Source organism: Dipteris shenzhenensis, chromosome 24 (genome assembly GCF_047967505.1).
Source record: "Dipteris shenzhenensis isolate YYH24624 ecotype China chromosome 24, Dip_SZ_1.0, whole genome shotgun sequence".
In the NCBI taxonomy this organism is placed as follows: Eukaryota; Viridiplantae; Streptophyta; class Polypodiopsida; order Gleicheniales; family Dipteridaceae; genus Dipteris; species Dipteris shenzhenensis.
The window spans coordinates 6928489-6948257 of NC_141619.1; the positions used below are offsets into that span (position 1 = coordinate 6928489).

The 19769-nt window shown below is 51.4% G+C and overlaps 1 protein-coding gene across 3 annotated transcripts in view; it reads left to right on the plus strand.

Annotated features, from left to right (window-relative positions):
• The window catches only part of LOC147886138 (heat-inducible transcription repressor), a 168035-nt gene that overhangs the window by 120447 nt on the left and 27819 nt on the right, over window positions 1–19769 (plus strand). For all 3 annotated transcript variants that reach the window (XR_015543325.1, XR_015543324.1, XM_087395649.1), the window contains exon 9: window positions 1268–1371. Coding sequence is in view for 1 of the 3 variants with exons in the window: in XM_087395649.1 (XP_087251775.1) it covers window positions 1268–1371 (104 nt within the window). In the remaining 2 variants the exon portion in view is untranslated. The remainder of the gene's footprint in view (window positions 1–1267; window positions 1372–19769) is intronic.

Sequence of the window (19769 nt, forward strand, 5' to 3'; positions counted from 1 at the left end):
ATTCAACACATATGTCCGAAGATGGGACGAGACAATGAATACTGAAAGTGATTCATAGCCTACACCACATGGATAGTGGGATGCTGCTACATTGGTGCTAGATCCAACGTCACACACGTTGCCCTATACTTCTGCTTTCTCCTTCTACTGCGTGCTTCAAGGTGAGGTCCTCAGTGGCTTAAGGAGCCCCAAAACCTGTTTTTGCAGCTACCCTTCTGCCCTAGGTGTTATTGTGTAATGATGAGATCTAGACCGGGGGCTAGGGCCTGCTGTGAATTTCTAGCTGTTGCCGCGCTTTGCTTTACCCAGCTGCTGCCAAACTTGACTGTTGCTAATGCCAAACTTCACCGTTTGCTATTGGTTGGAGTACACCCTGCAATGGCTGTAATGACCTGCTGAACTAACGTACTTGCTGCCTAACGTACTTGCTGCCAAACTTGACTGTTGCTAGTGCCTGGAGTGCCAAACTTCACGGTTGCTATTGGTTGGAGTACACCCTGTAATGGCATAATGACCTGCTGAACTAGCGTACTTGCTGCCCACTGCTTGGTCTGCAAAGTGGCTTGGCTGAATGCCCCTCTCCCCAGGAAAAAAAGTCGGTGGCATAATTGTCCTGCTGGCCGACCCCACCTACCAGGCTCCTGACTTGGTCAGTGCAGCCCGGATGTTTGACCAGATCTGGCCAACCTGGAGCTGCCTGCAGGGACTATAAAAGGCCTCCCTGCATTGCGTAGTACTTCCCAGCTCCACAGCCATGTTTGCAGCCTTATATGCCCCACCAAAGGGGCCACCTGCTGGCTTCTATCCAGCCCTACGAAACAGCCCATGGAATGGCTATGCTTTTTGATACAGGCTTGCATTTGTGCCATGTGCTTGTTTGAGATATTCATTAGAGATTGTTTGCTGAAAACATAATAAAATGCTACATCCTGAAATACGCTTTTGCAGCTGGTTGAATATAGGGTATCTGAGAGACTGTTAAAATCCTTGTATTTCCTGCTTAAGCGTCCCATCTTAACCAAAGAAGGCAATATTTGTCTCTTGTTACTTATTCTTTGGCTCAGTTAGTTTCTTTGTCGTCCTGATGTTTTCTGGTTTCTGTGAAATAATTCATATGCTACAGAAGGACTTCAAGTTCTGGTCATAAATCATGCCTTGTCCCATTTTGCTTACCGTATGAAGGCAAAACAGTCTTGAAACACTGCATTTGCGTCTCATGCTCTTAATTCTGAAAGAAAACACTGTACTCAAGTGTCATTTATGGCAGGTCTGTACCACCCCAGTCGACTACAGCTGTGAGATGTGAGCTCGTACCATTGACAGATGGCATCATCACACTTGATACACTCCACATTTCTACAAAAGCACGAGGTAGTATTTTGTTGCATCTCAGTATAACGAATGCAATGCGTTGTAACTGATTATTAAACTGTAGTCAAATGATCATTCAGATTCTTTGTTTGTAATTTTTTGCAAATTGAAGATAAACTGAAGTAGTGCCAGGGGCCAGGGCTTAGAGATTTGTAATTGTAATCATATGTAGGGTCATTTGAAAGAGAGCATGGAAGATAAACTTAAGTAGTCCCAGGTTGTTGCTAGAGATTTGTACTAGTAAGTATATGTAGATTCATCTGAAAGAGAGCAAGCTGGCACATGTTACTTTTTTTTACCGAAAAAACAGTGCTAATTATATTACTTCGAGAACAAGATACAAAAAGTCAGCTTGTAGCTGATGGGCTGCGTACACAAATCGGACACAGCCCTAAAAGGTAACACAATAAATCACTCTCTCACGTCGGGATAAGGCGAGTGTGAATGAACAGCCATCGGGGTGGTGAGTAGCACCACCGAAGGCCCTGCGAGGTCTGCTCGAAGAAGAGGCCCTGAGTGTTCCAAGCCCGAAGGAAGCGTCTCCGCTTCTCTTGACCGGACCGGGAATCTCCCTGAATCTGGTCCCACTGGCCTCTGAGGGTATGAATAATCTCGCACCAAATATCAGTCATGACCTGGGCAGTCGATAAGGAGGTGCCACCGAGGATCTGCGCGCAACGCGAGGTCCAAATGTGCCACCCTGCTATGCTGCTGATAATCTCCCAGACTGGCTGCCTCTCCTGAACTCCTGTATCCGCCTCTGCTAGGTGCTGCGGGATACCCTCGAGCAGCCCCCATGTACCCTGCGTGATAAGGAAAGTGGGGTCCTGCTGGCATGCCTCGAATAAGTGATGTAGACCAGGTGCGGTGCTGCACCAACAGAACGCGCCCCACGTGATCAAGCCTAGCTCTGGTGCTGCGCGAGTGAGAATCCCGAAAGTCCACCTCCACACTTCCTGGGCGCGAGTGCAGCTCCACAGGCAGTGCTTTGGTGACTCCTCAACCACACGGCAGATCTGACATCGTCCGTCCTAGCCTATCTGTCTCAACCAGCTCCCCACCGGAAGACCTTTGTGGGCGAGAAGCCACAGGAAGTAGGAGATCTTCCGCGGCCGCCAGCTCTCCCACAAGGCCTTCCAGAAGGCCTGCAAAAAGAATCTGGAGATACCCTGTGCATACCAGCTAGGCCGCTGGGTGGGGGGGCGACTCTGCATCCTCCCAAGAACTCGCCTTCCCAAAGTCGTGCTGTAGGCGAAGAAGGAGGTCGGTCCCTGTCCTGTCACAACCTCTGGCCAGCTCCACTCTCCTGGGTCCCACTCAAGCTCTGACAAGGCCCGCCCCTCCCAGAGCCAGAGTCGCCAAAGCTGCAGCTGATCTTGCTCAATGCTAGGGTCGGTACGCCAGACCTTCCCCAAAAGGCCTACGATCCGAACCCTCTGCCATGGGAGTAGGGGGTCGATGAGTGCATCCTCTCTCCTGAGTCGTCCATCCCCCATAACCGCGAAGAAAGAAATAGAGGAGTCGACCATACGTCCTACGACCACCAGTGGGATGCCGCGGGGGGTGAACTGTCCCAGCCAACGGTCGTCACCAGGCATGAGGATCTGAGGCTCCGGTGGAACCAACCAATCAGCTGGGATTGCGCCATCGATCTCCGTGCGTCTCGCCTGGGCTCCACGAACACCTCCAACGGCGTCTGCTAGATCAGCCGTCTCCAAATATCTGTACGTGTCCCTCCAAACTCGAAGGGACCGGGCTGGCCCCCTCATCCAACCATCCCACCTGATGTGTGATCTCTCCCCCAACTCAAGGCCCTCGGCATCTCTGACCAAATCGTTCCAGATGAGCGGCTGGCGATCAATCTCCTCCTGACAGCGGGGAGGGGACTGAATGAGACTGAGGCGGAGCCGCCTCCAAACCATGAGGAGGCTACGAACGAGTGGGGAACGGGGCTGAGTAAGTGGGGCGGAAGTGAAGATCCACCTGAGGGACGGGAGCCACTCTCCACCTCGTCGCGGGACACAAGAACCGACCCCCTGCTGAAGTAGCATCTTCCACGTCTGCCCCCCCGGGGTCAAACCGCGGATGACTAACTTGCCTAGCAAGGCCTGACTCTGCAGCTCTGGATCGATGACTCCCAGGCCTCCCTCAGCCTGCGGAAGAACAACTGTCTGCCAAGCAACTCTAGCTCTGGTATCTCTGAGGCCATCCTCCCCGGACCAAAGGGAGTTCCGAACCAGCCTCCTAAGCTGTGCCACACTGGATCTCGAGAAACACCAACAGGAAGCCACATACCAAGCCGTGGCAAGGAGGACTTGGTTGACTACCAAGGCACGACCTGCAAGGGAAAGCTTAGCAGTACTCCAGAAAGCCAGCTTCCGTCGGATGGAATCTAGCACCGGGAGAAACTGCTGAGCTGGCGTGATGTCCAGGCTGACCTGAAAACCCAAGTATCTAGCTGTCTGTCCCCGCGGGATCCACCTGAAACCCAAAAACCTCCCCCACTGAGAACGCGCCCCGGGGTCTGTGAGGAAACCAACTGATTTGTTCCAGTTGATTTTCGCACCAGCAGCCGAATAGAAGACCTCCAGGGCCAACCTCACCCTCTCCAGCATCAACTCGTCGTCCTGGACATACATGGTTGTGTCATCCGCGTACTCCGAGTCCAAGAGCTCCGTGTCCTCCCGGAGGGGGAGGCGAACACCCTTGATCCCTGTAGACCTCGCCCAGAGATAGTAAGTCATAGCCTCGGCGAAGAAGAGAAACAGGTAAGGGGCAAGGGGGCAGCCCTGACGCACTGATCTCTCCAAGCCAAAACGCTCTCCCAACCTGCCTCCAATGATGACTCTGCTAGAGGCTGTCCTGTACAAAGCTGAAATGCCCTGAATCCAACCTGCTGGGAAACCTAGCCGCTCCAGAGTCCCCTCCAGAAAGGACCAGTCCACCCGATCGTAGGCCTTCTCAAAGTCGAGAAGTAGGATGGCTAGGTGTGATCCGCTGTGCTGAGCCCACTCTGCCGCCTCTGAAAAGGTGAAGACATTGTCCAGAATACTGCGATCTTGAACAAAGCCTGTCTGAGTGTCGTGAATGATGTCTGGAAGTAGAGGCCGGACTCTGGCGCTGATCATCTTGGCTAGGATTTTGTAGGCAGTGGTAAGGAGAGTGATCGGGCGCCACTGACGGATCTCCTGTCTGTCTCCTTTCTTCGGGATGAGGCAAATCAGTCCCGAGGAGAGGCTCTCTGGCATATAACCGCTGCTGAAAATCCTCTGAAAAGCTGCTAAGAGGGGCTGATGGATCTGGTCCCAGAAGGAGGTGAAGAATGCCCGGGATAGCCCATCCTCACCTGGGCATCTCTGTCCATCGATGGCCATCAAGGCCTCCAGCATCTCATCCGTGGTAAACGGTGCCAACAGCGTCGCCTGCATGCTAGGCTGGACCAAGGAAGGAGTGTGTCTCCACACCTCCTCGCGGGCACGACGAGTGCGAGAAGCAAGTGGCTCCTGCTGAAAAAGGGTCCTATAAAAGTCGGTGGCCAGTCCCAAGACCTCTCCCGGATCCGTGACAATGTGTCCCGACGCTGTCCTGAGACTCCGAGTCTGATCACCTGCAGCTCTCTGGCCATGTGTCCTGAAGAACTCCCTGCACATCCGGTCACCCTTCCGAGCCCAGAAGGAGAGAGAGGCGTGATAGGAAAACTCTGAGCGATGCTGGAGTGTCTCCTCAAGAAGGGCTCTAGCTCGAAGGGCCTGGATCCGAAGCTCCTCCGAGCCCGGGGATGCCTGCTGGAGCCGCTGGAATGGAGGCGAGGTCTCTCCGAAGGGCTCTCTCTCTACCCCACCACTCCTGTCGAACCTGTAGGGCTGCGAGCTGGCAGATCTGGCTGGACTCCTGCAACGCCTGCGCCACCGAATCAACCAAGTCCTCGCACTCGCCCCAGTCTCTGTCCCAAAGATCGCAAATACTGTTGCGCACGTCCTCCCTCGAGAAAATGGAATCGGGAATCCGGCATGAGCGGGGGGGAAGGGTCTGAGCTGCCGAATCTAATGATAAGAGCACCGGTGCATGGTCGGAGAGTGTCGTCCCTGGAACTATACCGGCCTGACCGCCTCTGCTGATGGCCCAATCACTAACATAGAATCTGTCCAGCCTCTCCAGGAGTCTGCCTCCTTCCCTGCGGAAACCCCACGAGAAGTCCAAGCTCCCGTGCCAACGCCGGAAGGACGGGTCTCGCCAACAGTCCCTTCCTTCTGTCGCAAAGATAAAAGAGTCCCAAGCGGACTGCTCTGCCTGAGCCATACCTGTAAACTCCGGTCCTCTGCCCTGCTGGTCCTCCAAGGTCTCCAAATTGTTGAAGTCACCTCCAACAATCCAGGAATCCATGTCTGGGAGAATCCCTGTAAGTGTCCTCCAGAAGGTGGCTCTACAACGGAGATCTGTGGGGGCATAAATGTTGAGGATTCCAACTCTGGAGCCCTCTAATTCCAGGCCTACCCAAAGGGCACGACCTGGAATCAACGTGCCATGATCGAAAACTCCCTGGGCTAGCTGCTCTCCCACGGAAGTACAGACACACCACTCCTCCCCAGTGCGCCGATCGAGGGCTCCCAATAAGTGTGAGAGCGACCAGTGAGGATCTTCCCACATCTACGGGAGTGAGCCGCCGAAAGCTTGTGTTCCTGTAGCAGATGTACATCCACACGTCCTATCACTGCTGGCTGAAGTTCTTGTCTCAGAATGAGCTTCCTGGGACCACGGGTGCCAGAAGAGTGAAACCCGTTCACATTCCAGGATACGAGGTGTAGGCTCATGGTGAGGACTGGGAGGCAGCGAACAACTGTCTGCTCGCGGTCGAGGTCGAAGAAGAAGCTGACACTTCGGAGGAGAGGCGTTGGCGCTTATGGGAAGGTTTGGAGGGGGAGGCGGGGTCGTCCTGCCCGTCCTTCAACACCTTCAGCAAAGGCGAGAGGCCTTTGGTACCATGAACAAAGGCTTTCTCGAGCCAGCTTGAGATCTCTGAGGTGGACATCCCGTAGAAAGCACGGAGTTTCTGAGGCGTCCAGGCTCTGACATCTTGGGGGAGGGGCCAAGACAGGGGGGGCCTGAGGATCACAATCAGTCTGAATCGTTTGGCGGCGCAACGCCACCGCAGGCGCACGTCACCCTCGGACCACTGAGTCTCGAGAAGCTGCCCACCGGACGGGCCTATCCAGGAACAAATCTGAGCATGCGTTTGCTCCCTGAGAGCCTCCCAAACCGAGTCGTCTGTCCAGGTCTCGGAGCCGTCACTGAGGAACGTGAAAGCAAAACTAGGGCCATCCCTAGGGGCCAAGGCGGCTATCTTCCCATCCGCCCCTTTGCGGAGCAGGAAGATACTGATGTCGAGGCAAGCAGGGAAGGTCCTGAGGTCGGCCACGTCCAAGTAGTCCCAGGGGCCAGATCTGTAAAAGTCGCGGGGGAGCTCTCTCTCCTGAGGCTGAGGCCCATCAGAGTCTGCCACTGAGGGGCTAGCGGACGGAGAAGCCTGCACCGGAGGTGGTGGAGACTCCGGGTGTCCTATCAGCGGAGGGGGAGGGGGAGGAGGCTGGGGAAAAAGCAGCTCAGACTCTCAGGGGCGGCTGGCGGTGGAGAAGGAGGAGGGGGAGCGGGAACTGCCCTCGGCTGGGGAACCGACGGAGCAGCTAGCTCTGCGGGAGAACTGAAAGAGGCGGGGGGGGGAGGGGATGGGGCTGCAACTGAAACTGGGGCTGAAAAGGAGGGGAAGAAGACTGAGGAGGACGCGGGGGCTGAAGCTGCGGGTCGGGAGGCAAGGGGTGCCGTTGGGGGACGGGCTGGTGCTGGAGGGGGGGAGGCTGGGGAGAGGGAGAAAGGGGGACCTGAGGCTGTGAAGGGCGGGCTACCGTCGAGGAAGATGCTCTCCCAAGTCCCTGGGGCGGCTGCCTATCGGGTCTCTGGGGTGCAGCTACAAGTGGGGTAACCTCTGCCTCCTTGCCTTTGTCAGAAATCTTCTTGTTCTTTTCCTTTTTTCTTCTAACCTCAGTCCAGCCGCCAGCTAGCTCTGGTCCGGGCTCCGGCTGCCTCTGCTCCTCCTGGCGTGGCTGTCCGGAGGGGGGAGGAGGGGGCGGAGCGGGGGGAGGCGGGGAGGGCCGAGAAGAGCTGGCGAAACGTGGGCAGGCAGCCGCCAGGTGTCCAAAGCCGTGACACCTCAGACACTGTCCTGGCTGTCCGGTGACTACCATGCTCTAGGTGATGCTGCCGGCACCTGTCACTATCTCGATCACTGCCGGGAGAGTCGCAGGATCCGCCACAGCCACACGGACTCGGGGGGCTCCTGCCGTAGTCACCGCATCGGCGAAGGTATCGTGCATAACCCAGCCGAAGTGGGAACCAAGGTCCCTAACAATCGGCCGCAGCTCAGCAGCAAGACCATGAAAAACCAGCGTCACTGGGGATGGCGAGGTATACGGAATCGGGCATCAAAATCTGCTGCGCTGAACCCACGGTACCACGGGACTATCATGATAATCTTCCCGTCCACTGACGTGGGGGAGCCAGCAATCAGGTTGCTCGCAGCTTTCGCACTGGAGAGTTTGAGCCAGAAGATGCCCCTTCCCATAAGGGCCACCTCCACAATATGGCCGTCCTCTAACATGAGAGTGGACTGGAGCCAGTCCCTGATGGCTGATCTGGAGGGGGAATGTCCAATGACTCTGCCGTAGACTGATGTAAGAGCAAAGTCATTGGCCACCTCCTGAACCCGAGATGGCTGCTGCTCAGTCAGGATGACGTGGTAGGCATCTGGAGAGGGAGGGACCGTCTGGGCCTCCGGTTCCGAGCAGGGAGCCGCCATACCGCCAAGACAAACTGCGAGGCTTCCGATGAGGAAGAGGCTGTCACCCTAAAAACGGGGGGGGGTAGAAGTCGGAGGGTGGAGCCTGGGTGTGACGGGAGCGGAGGTGGCGCACGAGGTGGCGGACGGGGGGTGGGGAGGAATGGAGAGGCGGAGGGGGCGAGTGAACGGGGGGGGGGTCGGGGGTTTATTTATTTATTTTTTTTTTGGAAAAAAAAAAGGGTGAGTGGACGGGCTGGCGGCGGGGGTGAGCGGAGAGGAGCAAGGGGGTGGCAGGCTGGGGTGGGGCGGTAGCGGGGCGGGGGTAGCGGGGCGGGATGGGGCGGTAGCGGTTAGGGCGGTAGGACGGTAGCGGGACGGGGGGTAGCGGGCTAGGGGGGTTAGCGGGGCGGTAGGACGGTAGCGGGCGGTAGGACGGTAGCGGGACGGGGGTAGCGGGGCGGACGTAGCGGGGCGGGGGGGTAGCGGGCTGGGGCGGAGGGGGGTAGCGGGGCGGGGGTGAGCGAAGGGGTAGTGAAGCGGGGTAGCGGGGCGGGATAGCGGGCGGAATAGCGGGGGTAGCGGGCGGGATAGCGAGGGTGAACGGAGGGGGTAGCGGGGCGGGATAGCAGGGCGGGGGTGAGCGGAGGGGGTAGCGGGGGCGGGGGTGAGCGGAAGGAGTAACGGCGGAGGGGGAGGTAGAGGTACGGAGGGGGAGGAAGGGGAGCTCGCAGGAGCAGGAGCAGCTCACGGTCGTTCGGGCCTACTTGGCACATGTTACTTCCTTAGGAAGAGTTGGGGATTGCTACATATAAAGTCTTGTTTCTATAATGGAAAAAAAGGCTGAAAGTAGAGTGTGTAGAGCTCATTGATCTACATTGTTATCTTTCTATATCAAGTAAGGTTTAGTTCCTTAGGTTCCCTTTTGTTATTGGCATTGCAGAACCTTCTTTGTCTTCTCTTCGGCATTAAAAAAATGGACAAGAAAGAAAGAAAGAAAATCTATTAATATCCACGGGAGACCAAGAGGTCTATGGGACAACATGAAAGCCATCTAGTACATCAGCTTAGGGAGGGCGCAGGGCAGCTCCCAAGGAGTGCAAAAGCTGCTCCATTTATTTAGAGAGTACCTATATTGTAGCCTAGATAAAACATACACACATATATATATAGTTGGCCTTACATCAGTTTAAGACTGAGAGTCTTTTGGTTTTGATTTAAACTCTCTAATGAGTGCTATCCCGTCCTGGTAGACTGCCCATTTACCATCCTTCCTGGCAGCCCGAACCTTTGCTAATTCCTTGCCTTATCCTTCAGTTGAGCCTTGGTGAGTTCCTCGGCTATCCATATCTTCGTCCCTTTCAGCTTGTGAGATTGTCGCAGAACTTTTATACGTATGTCTCGTGAGTTGAATGTAATGATAGCATGGCCATTACGTTGACCGATATGAACTACTCGAGCTTCACCGTCATCATCTGGGTTGTCAGGATTGTCATCGGCATCTGCTGTCCAGTCAACAGTAGGCATGGCTGTTTGAGGTATCACTAAAAGATTCATCTTCTTTATACCATCCATCTGGAAGCCCCCCAATTCTGATTTTCAGAGCGTTATCCTTTCTAGCTGCATGTTCTTTAATCTCTTCCTGAATATCAGCTTTGTTGACCTTTGCATCAAACTCCACAGTCACTTCTTGCTTGGCTGTCTGCATTTCAGTATGAACTAGATTCTTGACTGCAGAGACTAATTGATAGAATCTTCGAATGACCGAAAGTCTATGAGACAGGGGTGGGGCCACTAAAGTGGGCATCCACACCCAAGGCTGATGTGTGAGAGGAGAAATAAAGGCGAGGGATCCCTGTCAGTCGGTTGTCCAATCAGCTGACCATCTAAGTGATGGACCTATGTATGCTGTCTGTGGGACCAACTCTGCTGGTTTGCTGAGTATAGGAGAGGATACTCAGGGATGATGAATCCTTCTTTTCAACCAAGGAGCACGAAAGGACTGCCAACTCATCTGTCCTCTCGGGATGGGGGTCTGATAATCATTCCAACATGTGATACTCTTAAAAACTTGTTGTGATAGAACTGGATCTTGGTGAGGAACTCTTGTCACCCCCCCCCCCCGCCAAAGTCCATGGCGTATAGAGCTGGAGATCCAACCGTGTGTGTGTGGGGGGGGAGGGGGGGCGATGGGGCATCCAAGCTATATTGAGTCGGTCCATTTGAATACCCTGCCTAGTGAACCATCTGGATATGCGTACGTACAAAGCCGTGCTAACCCCTCTCTCAGCTAGTCAGCTGGATGAATGTAGTGCCAACCTCGGTGGTCTCTAGGTAGGCAAAGCCCAAACCCCGTACTATGTGATGAGGGTGTGAGAGCTTACTCCCAATCATCGTGCATCCCACGATCACATGTAGCCTCTCAAATCTCTGCCAATTGGTCGCCAAGAGATCACTCCCCCAGAAGGGTGCTACATACATGGCTGTTAGCCTCATTAGTATATTATATAGCCATCCCTTCGTCAGGGGGTCATGGAAGTGTGCCTAAAAGCACTGTTGCTTTAACCGTGCCAACTATCCTCGTGTAAGTCGTGCCTTGCTTGCATGAGTCATCGTGATAGTTGTGGCCGTGAAGATTGCTCCTAGATAAGTGCATGACTCCATCGGCTCTCCTCAATGAGTGAAGCTGTGTAGATCAAGTACTGCCCGTGAGGTGTTGAAAATCATAACCTTGTTCTTGCCAAGGTTGACCATTAAGTCTCTTTCCTTGCAAAACACCTCTAGGGCCTCTAGATGTCTCTGTAGGCCTGTTTCTGAAGAGGATATGAGGACTATGCCATCAATGTATAGCACTATCTATACATTAAATCAGCAAGCAATAATCCCTCACCTCCTAGACGATAATGGAGGTTGTGATCACATGAATGTAGAGCCTAAAGAGTATTGGTGAGAGGGGGCATCCTTACTTCACTTCGATCGTTCTCTCATTCCAATCTGACAAGCCTCCAGGGGCTTGTACTCTCCCTTTGGCTGACTCATATGGACTCATCACCCCCCAATCATGTCTCCTGGGATTTGCATCTCATGAAGTTCCCCCTACAAAGAGTTGTCCTGCAAATGACCATTCCAAAACAATGGGCAAACGTCTGCAAATCTATCTTGAGCTGAATCTATCCCAAATGTTGATTGAATGCCACAAATTGCAAAGGAAAAATGGCCCAAATCAAAAGGCAAATGCAAATAGAACCCAAATCTGGCTGTGCAAAGCAAATATCACTTCAAATATCAGCAAGTTCGACAAAAGCCCCAAATTTTGAGAGGGCAACTATAAGAGAGGCAAACTGTAAAAAAGCCCAAAATTTTCCTGTAATTTTGCAAATGTGGCCAAATCTGTTGAAATTTCTTGCCAATGTCATTGAAAAGCCCTAAATTTGATATAAACGCAGCCAAATGTCACTACAATGAGTGCAAATGTGACAAAATAACCTACAAATCTGAAAATATCCCTGCAATCTGCTAGCAAAAGATCCAAATCATCGCAAGCTTTATCGTAGCTCTCGCGTGACCTCCGTCAACTCAAGCAGGTTGCGCAGCAAGGTATCGCAAAGCTAGCAAAAGGCGTGCCCATGGACCTAGTGAAGAAGTCTCACGGCAGGGCTGGAACAGGGCTGGAACGTGATGAAGACTTTGTATGCTTGCTGGAGCGGGACTGCCATCTGTGGGAGTCAATGGGCACTGAAGGCATATGGACGGGCTTACGAGGTGCTGAAGCAGTTGTGTTCTTGACGCCATCTATGGGCTTGCTCGTTGTCTAGCCACTTGGACGCCGCCTTGCCCTTGCAGTAGTGAGTGTTGCATGCAGCCCTGGTGATACAGCCATTGATGGAGCCATCAACGCAGGTGATGCTAGAGGCATGCAAGCTTTGCTGTGGAAGGTCGTTTTGGTGCGATGAGGAGCTTCTGGTTGTGTAAGCCATTGTTGGAGGGCTGCCGACTGAGGTCCTATGCAATGACATGCATACTCCTGCTGGCCCCTCCCCCCAGCCGCTTCAGCTCCCCGCCCTTAGCTGGGTCGTCGCGACTGGCCCTTACCTTGCCTTGAGTCTCTGTTTTGCCATTGTGTGTGGAGCCGGTGCTCCAACTCGTCTCATAGGAGTAACCCGTGGAGCAGAGATAGGCACCTATTTGGAGTAGCCCGTGAGCAACGATAGGCTTCTCATTGCGCCTTGGTCCGGCGTCTGTCGGTCGAGGATCTGCTTAGGTCACATCTTAGCCGCGTCACCATTCGAGCTCACAAGATAGCCCTCAGGTTGAAGCTGCGCATTGGCCGGAGCAAGAGCGAGTGTCTTGTAGCAGCCCATGCGTGCTACTGCTACCCACCAAGGCTCCTGGCTGTGCGTCTTTTTGCGCTCAGATTAGGGCAAGTTCGTGAGCAGACGAGTTTCATTGGGGGCTCTACAGCCCGCTTGGTTGGCCCGAGATACCCTAGTACATGTAGAGAACTTGGAGCGTCCTTTGCCCAACCTTAAGAGCAAGTCATGACTACAACAAGGCCCTCTGAAGTGTCTACGAGTGCCAAAGGCATTTGTTCCAAAGGACAACTGACATTTTTGGACTGGCAGGGCCCATCGGCTGTAGTGGAGGGTATCCCTTTGTTCTGCCTTACTTTTCACGCAGCAGCGGGCTAATTGCTTTTTTTTGAAGATTAACCTTGACAGTGACCAAGTCTGGCAAGAGGGGCTCAAATGGCAGCACCTTCGACTCCCAATACTGTTAAGGTTTTGCTCTCTCCGGAGGATAAGCAACAGGTTCAAAGTGCTGTGGAGGCTCTTCAAGACAGGGCCTTGGTAGGCCAGATCGTTGGGCTCACCCCCTCGAGGTAACACCTTCGATTCCCAATACTGTTAAGGTTTTGCTCTCTCCAGAGGATAAGCAATAGGTTCAAAGTGCAATGGAGGCTCTTCAGGATAGGGCCCTGGTAGGTTGGATTGTTGGGCTCACCCCCTCGAGGCTTGGCTTCAGGCGAGTTTAGCCCTAGGGGATGACCACATCCAGGAGGTCACCATCTATGGGAGAGGGGTCTTTCTTCTACAGTTGAGTTCGTCAGAGACCACCTTGTCACTTGTGGAGCAGAGCCCTATCTTTCTTGGTCTTCCTCTTCCCTTGGTACCATGGCTTCACTGTGACGGACATGGACACGACTCACCATGTTCCTCGCTTCCCGATGACGCTTCGCTTCTCGGGGCTCCCGAAGGAGTATAGATTCATTATCCAGTCTATCGGAGGATGTTTTGGTACGGTGTTGGAGTCTCCTTCTCCCTCGGCAGCCACAGTGGTCGTAGATGATGGGGTCCCTAGGCTCAGAGTGATTGTGGACATCCCCGAGACGTTTCCTGAGGAGAGCCTTCTGGAGACCTTGGATGGAGGCGAACTACGTCAGAGAGTTGAGGTCTCTGGGTTTCCAGGGCAGTGCCTCCGATGCAGACAGATGGGACACTTAGCTCGGGACTGCATGAGAGGCCAGAGTAGGGATCCTCCTCAGCCTAGGCAGGAGCAAGGGGCTCTCCCTCAGCCTAGGTAGGGACAGAGGGCTCCCCAGCATTGAGTCAGGCAGTCAGATCGTCAGCAGCACTCCCAAACACCTTGGGTCGAGCCCTCTCAGGGGACTTGGACCAAGGTTGAACACAAGAAACCTAGCAAGGCAGCCTCAAGTGTTGTAGATATCGGGCTAGGGTCAGAGAGGGCACGAGAGCCCGATCGGTGATCCCCTAGCCTCAAGAGAAGCTGCTAGAGGTTGCACGGAATAGGAGGAGGAGACCTTCGATCTTCCAACTGAGCCGCAGCCACCAACAAAGGAGAGCGCTCAGGTCCCTTTGGAGCAAGAGCCTGGAGCCACCGTTGAGCAGGTCTTGGTGGACCCTCCATCAGGGCCGCCCCCCTCTCCTCCTGACCCCCCCCGCCCTCAGTCCCCCCTCCCCCGCCCCCTCTCCCTAAACTTGCAGTCACTCTTACCACTTGCCTCCCCCCCCTTCTTCTTGCCCACCTCCCATCCCTGCCCCAAGACTACAGCCCCCTTCGCCCCCTTCGTTACCCGTCCCCCTTCTCTCTCCAAACTCGTGCCTTCAGGCAAGGGTGTGCCAGAGTCCTCTCCCTTGTAGCAAGCCTCGGGCCCCTCTTCCCAGGCATAGCCTAGTCCAGGTGTGTCCTCCTCCATGCAATAGAGCTCAAGCGGTCCGTTTTCGCAACTTCCAGGTCCCAAGCCTCGTCCAAGACAGCCTCTACCTAGAGAGTTCTGGCGGCTAGGACCGTGGAACTATCTTGAGATCCTTGACAGATACCCAATGGATGTAGAGGTGTCTGTCATGATTTTGCAACCTCGAGGAGGCTCTATAGGAGTGTTTGGCTCACGGTCGCACCCTTTCTGGGGGTTTCTCTTCCGGCATCTGGAGAGGAGTAGTGGACTCCAACACTATTCGACCTTATGATGCAGCAACAAATGTTTGACATGATGGAGGAGTGGCTTGGTCGCTAGGGGAGAGAGATGTGGGTCACCCATGGTCACACTACCACTTTTCAGCTGACTGTCGGGAGTTGGGTCTTGCAATCTGTGTGCTTCGCCTGGGACCTGAGGATCCATTGAAGCAGGCCATGTATTGGACTCTACAGCTTTGTGCAGACAGACTAGGGGTTGATTCCTCATTTTTGAGGCAGTGGGCCACCAAGGTAGGCATCGAGCCAATGATGCCCTTGGTGCGACGTTGTACTTGTAGGCCATCTCCTGGTGGTTCTAGTGATGCCTTGTAGGCATAAATATAGGCACTTGTAGGGTTAGTGCCTTTTGGGCCACATAGGACACTTAGTCCTATGTGACACCTAGGACACTTAGTCCTAGGTCTAGGTACAAGTACCTTGTACTCTCTATTTTTTCATTATCCTAGTTGACGTGACGGTAGACTCTATCGACTCTTTGCAACCTGCACTCTCTCTTTCTATTCATCGATCCTACAGTGGTATCAGAGCCCGGATTCGCACCAGCCTCCTTTTCTGTACTTCTCCATACTGCTCCGTACAATCCGTACTTCCTCGTACAGTCCGTACTGCTTCGCTCCATACTACGTACCTGCACCGTACAGCCATCGTACTCACTCGTTGTACATGCGTCGTTGTACACTGTACCTGCATCACCATACACTGTACCTACAGAGTACCTGTTTCGTACAAATATCTGCTACGTACGTTGTATCCGTGATGTACCTCGTACTTGATCCGTACTTCGTACTTCCTTCACCGTACAATTGTACAGACCGTACTTGCATCGTCATACATCGTACATTGGATACCGTAATGTCGTACAGCCTTACACAGTACAGTCCGCACATTGTACTTTGGATCTGTTCGGTACATATGTACCTGTATTTGCTTCCGTACAGTCGTACTTGTTTTGGGATTTTCATACAAGTTTGGCACGTGTGAAATTTGTAGGACACTCTCAAAATTTGGGGTTTTTGAGGGCTTTTGCTATCATTATCTCCCTTCTACTGTTTGAAATTTTCTCAAACCATTTCAGCAGTCTGGAAAGTCTACATTTTGAGATTCTATACTTTGGGACAGGTGCATTTTTGCAGTCAATTTGTGGATAGCAAGTCCTAATTTTTGGTCCCCCCTCGAGGTGCATCAGCTAAAGAGTGAAACAACTGTCTACAAGATGTGACATGCTTGGAAGCACCACTATCAAAGTACCAGGACTGAGCATCATTAGCAGTAAAGAGTGCATCAGCTTTGGAGGGATCAAATGAGCAATGGACAGCCCATGCCCAATCATCATGAAGAGCATGTGCATCTGAAGCATCTACTGGCTCATGGGATTCAATAGCATGTGAGGCATTAACTATCAATTCTGCTTTCTTTTTCTCCGAAGCAATGCGCTTCCTGCATTCTGGAATGTCATGTCCAGGCTTGCGACAATAGTTGCATCTTTTCTTCTTTGACTTATCTGCTGTATTTTTAGATGCATGGGAGGAATTACAGCTGCTATGCGCACATTTAGGCTTGCCCATAGGCTTGGAAGCGTTGCCTCTTCCTGTCTGCTGTGAAGCAAATGCATGATCAGGAATAATGGCTTGTCTATTAGCTCGACTTTGCTCTTCCTGCAAAAGCAAAGTAACTAGCTGATCAAAAGAATAGTGGTCTGGATTACCCATGGCCACTAATAGAAGGGTTGTAGCAAACCCTTGATATGTATCTGGCAGTCCATTCAATGTGGTACTGACAAGTTGTGAATTTGGCACCACCTCATCAATGTTGGCAAGTTGTTCCATGAGGTCCTTGACCTTTGTCAGGTATGCATCCATAGAGTCACCTTCCTTCATATTGACTTCCTGTAATTGCCTTCTCAAATATGCAACACGAGCTTCATTGCGAATCTGATAGAGAGAAGCCAATTTATCCCAAGCATCCTTTGCTGTCCTGCAAACCTGCAAGACCGGATGTGTGGAATAATGATTCTCTTGCATGATAAAGCAATACATGAATGTGCATTTGCATCTCTTGCATCCCATCTTGACTATTCCTAAGTTGGAAGAGCAGCAGTAGGAGTGCTAGAGGATGAGGCATCAGGAGAAGTACCCCCTGCAGAGGGACCAGCAGTAGAGGCAACCACTGTAGCATTGGCTGGCCTCAGATCAACCCCAGAAACAATATTCCACAAATGCTTTGCAACAAGAATATGTTTCATGAGATAAGACCACATCGGATAGTTGGTGCCATCCAACTGATATCATCTTCACGAACAACACCAAATAAATCCTAATTGTTCCCAGCCATAGCAAATGTGATACCCTGAAAGAGACCTGAAAACCCAAAAGCCTCAAGGCTATCATTGCAAAAAGCTGGCTGTCCAAAAATGACAGCAAATATCTGCAAATTTTCGACCCAAATCAAAGGGCAAATGACCCAAATGTGACCGTGGCAGGCAATGTTCACTGCAAAAACAGCAAATTTGGCAAAAGCCCCAAATTTATTGAGGGCAAATACAGAAAAGCCCCAAATTTTGCTGAGATCTTTGCAAATGTAACCCAATGTATGAGGATCTGACTCAATGTCTTGCAAAAGTGACTCAATGTAGTGCAATCAAAATAGAAATTGTAGACCAAATCCCGAACAATAGCCTCAAGCTTTGTAATGTGCTAATAATGCTTCATATGCTGTAAAAGGAATTGGAGATGTGCAGCTCACATCTATTTCAAGTCATCCTGTCACTTTGACAAATGTTCTCTTTGTGCCTGGAATTGAAGTCAACTTGATCTCAATTTCAGCAATTGCTACTTAAGGTTTCAGAGTGATTTTTGATGGCTACAGATGCCTAGTTTATGATCTTCGTGATGACAATGCCATAGTTCTCACTGGTACTTTGCAAAAGGGGCTTTATCACCTTGATCATCACTCAGCTGCACTTTCTATTGAAGCATTTGCTATTTCAGATTCACAGCTTGCTGAAACTCATCTTTGGCATGAGAGAATGGGTCATCTCAATTATAGAGCTCTTCCAAAGCTACATTCACAGTAGATGGCAAATGATGTACCTCAAACTCACACAGTTTCCAAACATGTGTGTGAGGGTTGTCTTATGGGTAAGATGCATCGGTTTCCTTTTCAAAAAAATTGTCCAAAACTCTCACAAAGGAAATTGCAGCTAGTCCACAGTGATGTCTGTGGCCCAATGAGGACAAATGCCATTGGGGGGTACAAGTATTTCATGACTCTCATTGATGATTTCACAAGATATTGCTGGGTATATCCTTTAAAAGACAAATCTGAAGTTTTATCATGCTTTCAGAGGTGGCTGAACATGGTTGAGAATGAATCAGGATGCAAGCTTGTCACCCTCAACACAGATAGGGGGGGGGAGTATATGTCAAAGGAGTTTAATGCATTTCTGTCTACATGGGGCATTGTTCACTCATGCACTACTCCTTACACTCCTACGCAGAATCCTGTTTCTGAAAGGAAGAACAGGTCCACAATGGAGATGGCCAGATGCATGCTTAAGGCCAAGTCTTTGCCCAATAAATTTTGGCTTGATGTAATGTGTGCCAACTATGTGCTGAATAGATCACCTACACGGGCATTGAAGACTGTTATACCATATCAAGCATGGAAAGGCAGGAAGCCTTCACTTTCACACATGAGAGTTTTTGGGTCTCTTGCATATGTTCATGTACCATCTCAGCTGAGACATAAGCTTGATGACAAGGCAATCAAATGCATATTTATTGGTTACAGCCAGGAGAGCAGAGGGTATCGGTTATACCAACCTAATACTGGGAAGATTATTGTCAGTAGAGATATAATCTTTGCTGAACATTCAGCTTCTCCTCTTGTGGACTGCAAAGCTAAGCTTGATGTTGACATGTTTGATGCCTTTGAATCTTGGTTACCTCTGCCATCCTCAGAAGAGGACATTGACCAGCAACATGCGCCTCCTGCAGGCCCTCCACCAAGCAATAATCAGCCACTATCTCATGCTGATTTGCAGGTTTCTCTTCCGACACAAAATGATCCCACTATTCATGATGCAGTCATTGAAGAAAGAGCTATCAATAGACAGCAAAGGCAAGTTCCCAGATGGCTTCTTGATACATTGAGGGACAGCAAACAAGATCAGCCTTTTGTCCGGCGATGCTTTTGACAGCAAGGTATGCCAGCTTAGAAAAGCCCTTTATGGTTTGAAGCAGGCACCTAGGGCATGGTATGCCAAAATTCATGCGCACTTACTATCCCTTGGTTTTCAGAATAGTCCCACAGAACCCACTCTTTATGTCCGTGGGAGTGGATCTCATTTTTTAGTGCTGATTTTATTTGTGGATGATATGCTCATCACGGGCCCGGATACTCAGCAAATTGCAACTTTGAAGGCTGATTTGCAGCAGATTTTTGGCATGTCAGACATGGGACACTCCATTATTATTTGGGCATTTAGTTTGCTCATGTTGAGGGGGGTATTACGATGTCGTCGAAGTATATTGGACAGCTCCTTGATCGTTTTCAATTTGAGGATTGCAAGCCAATCTCTACTCCAGTGGACCGTGGCTTCAAATTCTCAGCTCATGATGGAAGCCCACCATGTGATATCTCTCTTTATAAAAGCCAAGCAACAATCCACAAATCTTCAGTAGAAACCACGTTCAAAAACCAAAATGGATCATACGACGCAGGCAACCAACTTGTATGATGTGTTGTGTGTGTGACAACCAACTGATATAATCTACAAAAACCCAGGATTAATATGGATTTATCAGAATAAATACACAAGCTTTAATAACCCTCCCGGAAGAGTTTGGGGTTTTACACAGACATTGTATCAATTTTTCTAATGGATAAGAACAGAGTTCTGTGACAACAAAAAATTTATATACCTTCATCTGGTGGAAAAGCTTATGGACAAATCAAAATGATATGGATAGTGAGAAGACCATTGTTGAATGAGCCCTTGAGCTGCTCAATATAGATCCATTGCAAACCTATTCGCCCAGTCTCAGAGTAAATCAACGCCTCCTCAATAGCTTCATCA